Genomic DNA, 6971 nt, shown 5'->3' with positions numbered 1-6971 from the left:
TTTTTTTTGTCATTCTATTAATGATCTGAAGTTATCAGGGACAATATATTGGAACCTTGTAAACTCTTGCCCTGCTCTGTGCTTCACTCCTCATTTCATCTTCCCTCTCCCTAATTAATATTGTCAAGGACAAAAGCTTGTTCTTTATGTACATTTTTTTTCTTTAATACACACAACTTGTTAATGGAAAGATAATGTATCAACTTTTAACTTTTTCTGTTCTCTTCTTTCCTTACAGGTGATGACAGCATAACCCAAACAATAATGGCAATCCAGTTACGAGTCATCATCGAAGAAGATGATATAAGAAAGTTGGTGCTTCCATCAGGAATTCCTGATACAGTGGAGGAGCTTATTTCAATCATTTCTGAAACATTCCAGTTACAGTCGGAATTAGGGCTGTTATATGAAGACAAAGATTTTGGCAACCAATTTTTCAGTGTCACGTCAACTGCTGATTTGCATGACAAGGCCACAGTGAAAGTGATAAAAAAAGAGCCGATGATCTTCCTCGATATGCATCCCTTAGATGAATCAGGATTATCCTCTTCTAGTTCAGCAGACGTCTACCTTGCAGATGATGAAGGACCCCCAGATATAGATGGCAGCACATCATGCAGCTCACAGGATACTATTATTCTTCCAATGTCATTCCGCTCTGCTCAATGGCCAGTGCCATTTCAGGTCCCTCAGTTTTCTCGTGATATTGAAATCATCCTTGTAGAAGCAAACAAGTTATATCATGACTCTGGAACACTCTTCAGAGATCCAAGTGTTAAATCTGCAATAATGCATGACCTGGCCAATGTCATATTCTCCTATACAGCCTACCCTTCAAGCCAGCAAATACTGACAGTGGCTGAAGCTCTTGTTGAAAAGTTCCCCTGTCTTAAGGAGCCTGCAGGGCTGTATGGCTGGCAGCAGCGAATCAAGTACAAGATGCATAATCACCGTGCCAAGCTGAGAACACGGAAGTATGCCTATCCTGAAATTGAAGTAAACACATTAAAGCGAAAGCTACAAATTGATGCAACCCCAGCAAAAAATGTAAAGAAGGCAAAGAAAGCTGAGGTTAATTATCTCCCTCCACATCCTATTGGGGAAAACCAAGACACATTGGAGAAGGGGAGACTGGAATTAATCAATGAGGTGCAAAAGAAGAACAATGCAAAAATAATCACAGAAAAAATGTCGAAAACCTTTTCAAGTCGAAGACTGGAGGTGGTGACTCTCAATCCAGCTATCAGTGTCTTAAAAGAGAGGTGGCCTGCATTCACTGAGCTTCAGGTAAAACTATTTGGATTTTTTTTTTTTTTCAAACAAAACAAATGTACAGAAACATTTGTCTTCTTAACAGTTGAAAGTTTTTTCTGTTGTTCATTTACTAATTTACTAGGTCAAAGAAGAGTTCCGTCGTATCACAACGGTTTCTCTGGAAGACACGTTCATGCGGAAACTTGATGCTTACACACCGCGTCTCCTGCAGCTGATGCGTGCCAAAGGAGGAGCTGTTGGTTCCAGGATGCATCCCCTTCTGGACACTGTTAATGAGGTATATTATTACATAATTTTGTTCACACAAATGCAGTGCAAGGGTGTGGAAGTGAAGCAAAGTTTGTATACACTGAAGCAATTTTAAAAAATGTATCTACTCGACACACTAGTTTGGCAAGTTGGTCAGGACCTCTCCTTTTTTGTGCAGTGCTGAGGTGATTTGATGTAATCAATGTCATCAATTACTTCAATGTGTTGATTTCTATTATGTGCAAAGGAGCAATGCCTTGCAAAATCTATACCACAGACACATTAGGACTGTTTCACACTGGGTTCTCGGGAAAGTTTCTGGGCACACTTGCCCCGGGGCAGCAGTTTCTCCCGCTCCCTAATCCCCCGCAGGTTTGTGTTCACACTGGTATAATCCTTCTGTTCCCGGGAACACTTTGTTACCATAACAACTGATACATCCACCTGTTAGTGTGGATGTTTTTATTGAAAATTCCAAATAAAAGTTCAATTTATTACCATAACCATCGTCTTTTATTGTTTTTAAGGTAGATTCAATGCACGTCTATCTGTGGATGTGTGTGTGTGTGTGTGTGGGAGCGAGAAATGCACACAGGGCTTACTCTCGCCCGATGCGAGTTTCTTTGTCTGGCTGCACTGACATTAGTTTGCTCTTTGATCAGATCAGGCGCTGTAACTATTTTTAATATGTTATTTGTTAACCTCATATCATTACAAACCATTATCTGACTGCAGCTCACGGTGAGTGACGTGTGTAACAAGGTGTTAAATGTCACACGCTGTCCGAAAAGTCCAACCTTCCATGCCCTGAAATGTTTCCCAGACCACCTCTGCAAGTGTTCCCGAGAACCAACCGTTTCCCGGGCCAAGTGTGCTCGAAAACATTTCCAGGAACCCAGTGTGAAACGGCCCTAAATAAATTAATTGTATTGTATAAATTATTTTTTTCATCATATAGATTAAAACCTGATAGATGAGTGATATTTTGGGTTATCTTGTCAGTAAGATGCATTTCCTTACAGTCCCAGAGCGTTGAGAAAAAAAGGGATACTGTTGTCTGTTGCCTCATTGAATACCTTGGGGAACACCAGGAGGACCTCTTCCAAGATTGCCAAGTATGTTTTTAAATGTTAAGTTCTCTCCTCTTTCTCCTCTCATCTTCTATCTCTTGTCTGCTCATTATCTTTCTCTTCTTTCATCTCCTCTTTCTCCTCTATTCATTCTTTATGTCTTCCCTCCTTTCCTTTTATTATCACTTATTTCTACTCCTTATTTTTCTCCTCTCCCATTATTTTCCTTTTCCTTGCCCCTTATTAACCCTTATCGTTAAACACTGATTTTAACCAGTTTTTTAAATACTTGTTTAATAATTTGATGAATCAAACTAAATTGCTGATTAAAAATCAGCTTGTGTAAAAATGTATTCCTTGACCAATTGAAATGTATTGGAATGTCATCTTTTTATTATCTGTAGATTAAAATGTATGTGCTTTATCTGTTTTTATCTAGTATGATGAACTGGAGGGCCCCATGGATCAAGCCATGAAGGTGCTTGTTGTCCACAATCCCATGGCTGATCACAATCCAGCAGAAGTGAGAATTGTGATCGAGGGTAACCAAGTGCTGAGCAGGTGTGGAAACCGAACCCGTGCATGCATGCTGTTGATGGGATTAATCTATGCCCTCAACCTAGAGTATCCCAAGATGCTAAAGAACACCTTTGAAGTATTCCAAAAACTTTTGCTAGAGCTTGATGGAGCAAAGATACTCAAAAAGGTCCAAACCCTTAAAAACAAACTAATGGAGTGAACCGTTTGCATACTGTGGAAAAAAAGTCTGAATTTTGTTTTTATAAAACATTTTTTGATTTTTATATTTTACATTTAATTTACATTTATATTTTTATTTTATTTTTGACTATTTTTGAGTACTTTAACTTTAATGTCATGTTGATGATATGAATAGATCATATTGTGACAGTGTTTTGTGATCCAGTTGTGCAGAGCTTTGCACATTGTTCTTGTTATTGATCTATAATTGGATATGCACTTTTGAAGCCATTGACATCCTATACAATTGTATGTCCTATAGCAATGGGATAATAGTTGATCAGAAACATTTGTTCTTAATGAAACAGAAGTTCTTAATGACCTCAACAACACAAAATTGCACAGTATTGTTCAAGAAACTGCCACATTGAAGTTGTTAACCTCCTCATCTTATTGCCTTCCCTCTCACCTCTTTGTGCAATGGTTTATGAAGGGACAGTTTTTTCCAAAGTCAAATGTATATTTGTCTTCTGTCTGGTGCTCAAAGCAGCATCCAAACATTAAAAACGGTTGTATCTTTGTACAAAAAAATGCATTTTTAGATACCTCAAGTGAGTCAGGTGTTCAGAGATGAGGGCTGTGAGTGTGGAGATGAAATGTTCTGCATTTTAAGTGTTAAGATTTTAGTAAAAAACATGTTTTAATGAAGTTGATCTCAGCATTGTCTTCTGTCTGTTAAATGTCTTGAACCTCTTCTGAATAATGGTTAAAGGTATTGATTTATTATTATTATGTACTTTGGTAAATTGCCTGCTAAAATAATATTATTAATAATATATTTTTAGTTAATAAGTTGATTGTTTATTAGCTTTTGAGTTTAGGTACTCTTTAACTAAAAAATTGGGTTAAAATTTGCCTTAAAAATGGGGCTAAAAATGTTCCCAAAGAAGGGGATAAAATTTACCCCAACTATAGGGATAACATTTACCCCAAAGAAGGGGATAAAATTTACCCCAACTATAGGGATAACATTTACCCCATAGAAGGGGATAAGATTTACCCCAACTATAGGGATAACATTTACCCCATAGAAGGGGATAAGATTTACCCCAACTATAGGGATAACATTTACCCCAAAGAAGGGGATAAGATTTACCTGAAAAAATTTAATGCTGTCTACCTGTCTACTTGTCTGCCTGTCTACCTGTCTTCTTGTCTACCTGTGTACTTGTCTACCTGTCTACCCGTCTACCTGCCTGTCTACCCATCTACCTGTCTTCTTGTCTACCTGTCTACCCGTCTACCTGTCTTCTTGTCTGCCTGTCTACCCATCTACCTGTCTTCTTGTCTACCTGTCTAATTGTCTGCCTGTCTACCCGTCTACCTGTCTCTGGACCTGTGCTCCAGCAACAGCCGGGGAGACGGCTGTCAGATCTAATAACCAGTGGCCATGATTACATAAACTCAGACCTTGTATGATAAAACATTTAAGTACTGCTTTTATACAAAATAAAATAATTGTCAAAGAGGACAAGATACCTTGTTCCAAAACAATTGCTAACTTGTCGCCCAGTAACAGTCCAGTTACAAATTGTCCTTGACGAGATCTTGTCTCTTTAATACCTTGACAACTCAATTTCAAGATATGGTAACAAAAAAGGCTTCTGGAAGAATCACCAGCCCTGCCATTAACACTGTGGAAAGGTTTCAGGTTTATATTGCAAACATTTTGCCTGCACATTAAGAAGCCACAGGATGACACAGGTAAGTAAATAAAAAATAAGATCAGCATCAAGAACAACAGTATTTTGAACAGAGTTCAGGCTGCCATGGTGTGAAGCTGCATCCCCTCATCTCCTCTTCTTCAGCCCCCACCTCCTCCTCCTATAATTGGCAGCCTGGATGGGTAGACAGTAGATGTGCATGGGAAATGCCCTGAAGTAGCTGCTGGCCCAGGATCTGTGGGAGATGATGAGACAAAGTTGTATCACTGATCCAAACAGAAATGGTAGACAGAAAGATTGCAGTTCTTTTTACTCATCATGTGAGAAAGGTGAGCGAACGTACGGCTGAAATATTGTTTGACTTTGTAGATCAAAGTTGAGCAAGTGATTCACTGGTTTTGCTTTTTGTTTCTGGAGAAATGGAATAAATGATATCTTCTTTTCTCAGTGTACTGAATAGAAGATGGGAGGCGATGGGGTGACAAGACACATCACCTCTCATGGTTTCACTGTCATACAACGTTAATTTTGGGCCCTGAGCCTGATTTAATTTAGTCTTTCTGCTCAGTCGCCATGTGCCGTTTGTGTGACTGTCAGATGTGTTTGAAAGTTGTCGACTGAAGCCTTGAACCTTCCGTCAGATGCTGTGTGAAGCATACCGAGACCTTTAGTGTTGGAGTTTTTGCGTGTATGTACTTGGCAACACGCTGACTCAGACTCAGGAAACACAGGTCTTGCCGTAGCTGCTTGTTCTCCTGCTGACGGAGGAATTCAGCTTCTTGCAGTCGCTCAAAATCCAGATGCAGAGACGCCCGAAGGTTGGCCTCGATAAGACTCAACTGGAAAACACATTTAGATTTTATTTAATGTCCCAGTTTTGCCTCAAACAAGTCACAAACCTAGTGACAAAATATAAAAATAAAACAAAAAAAAAAGGTGGTGGAGGTGCAATATTTCATTTTTTTGTCCATTTGAAAATAAATGCTGATTTAAAAAAAAAGGAAAACCATGCATCTAATTAAATTGTGGATGCTAAATTTGCTATTGCTAACAATTTTGAGGTTGCACTTCAGGGCCACCGTAATATTTTCATATCTGGTCAATAGGTAAAATTCATTAATCATGACACATACACATTATGATTCAAATCTCTTGTGTACATATATCTGAAGCTTCATTTTTAAAAAATCCTGCAACCAGATATGATCCCCAGTTATTTGCCCTATGAAATAAGCAAGTGTTTCCTTCTAAGGTCCAGCTTCACCCACACCTCCTGTTCGACAGCTGCACCAGTGGGAGTGTGTTCCTGTGACTGTTACCTCCTCCAGCAGAGTCCTGTGACCTTCCAGCGTCTGCTGCTCCTCGAACAGAGCCAGAGGTGTCAGGTGTCTCGCTTCCTGCCTCTGTGCCTCATCCACACCTGGGTCACCCGCTCTACCTGGCAGGTGCTGCTGCAGGGCGATTGGAGGCAGGAAGCAGCCACTGAGAGAGAGAGGAATTCATACGTCACTTCATCAGGTTGTTGTCTTGTCGAGCTACGCCTGTGCTGTGCTGAGTAACAGAGCTAACACACACACACAAACACACACACACATTGTAAACCGGCTTCCATTCAGATTTATTTACAGTCGGGACTGATCCTGTAACGTATCCCTCTGCCAAGGTCACGCTTCAGCAGAGAGGATCACAGTGTTATCAGACTGTCTCCAGTTCCTCTGCAGACAGAAGCAAAGTTTCCATCCAGGTTTTTAGGTCAAATTCCATTCAAATTCTACATTTAAGTGCTGGAAACTTCTGAACTGTCAGACCTCAGATCCAGGAGGGGTGAGGTCATGGATGTTTGACCTTCCAGACTACGCGTGTTTTTGGGGACAGCCAGTCACCAAGAAGGCACAGCAGAGGATGTACTTCCTGCTCCAGATCAGGAAGTTGGACCTGCCCCAGGAGCTGCCGA

At 40.0% G+C, this 6971-nt stretch overlaps 1 protein-coding gene across 1 annotated transcript in view; it reads left to right on the top strand.

Annotated features, from left to right (window-relative positions):
• The window catches only part of LOC109967668 (uncharacterized), a 7272-nt gene extending 3312 nt beyond the window's left edge, over positions 1 to 3960 (top strand). The window contains exons 2-5 of the mRNA XM_020613411.1: positions 827 to 1287; positions 1397 to 1552; positions 2547 to 2639; positions 3034 to 3960. Of these exons, the coding sequence (XP_020469067.1) occupies positions 940 to 1287; positions 1397 to 1552; positions 2547 to 2639; positions 3034 to 3333 (897 nt within the window). The 5' untranslated portion in view covers positions 827 to 939 and the 3' untranslated portion in view covers positions 3334 to 3960. The remainder of the gene's footprint in view (positions 1 to 826; positions 1288 to 1396; positions 1553 to 2546; positions 2640 to 3033) is intronic.
• Positions 3961 to 6971: the final 3011 nt, after the last annotated feature.

Source organism: Monopterus albus, unplaced genomic scaffold, assembly GCF_001952655.1.
Source record: "Monopterus albus unplaced genomic scaffold, M_albus_1.0 scaffold134.1, whole genome shotgun sequence".
NCBI classification, from domain to species: Eukaryota; Metazoa; Chordata; class Actinopteri; order Synbranchiformes; family Synbranchidae; genus Monopterus; species Monopterus albus.
This window is presented reverse-complemented; position numbering and strand designations above follow the sequence as displayed.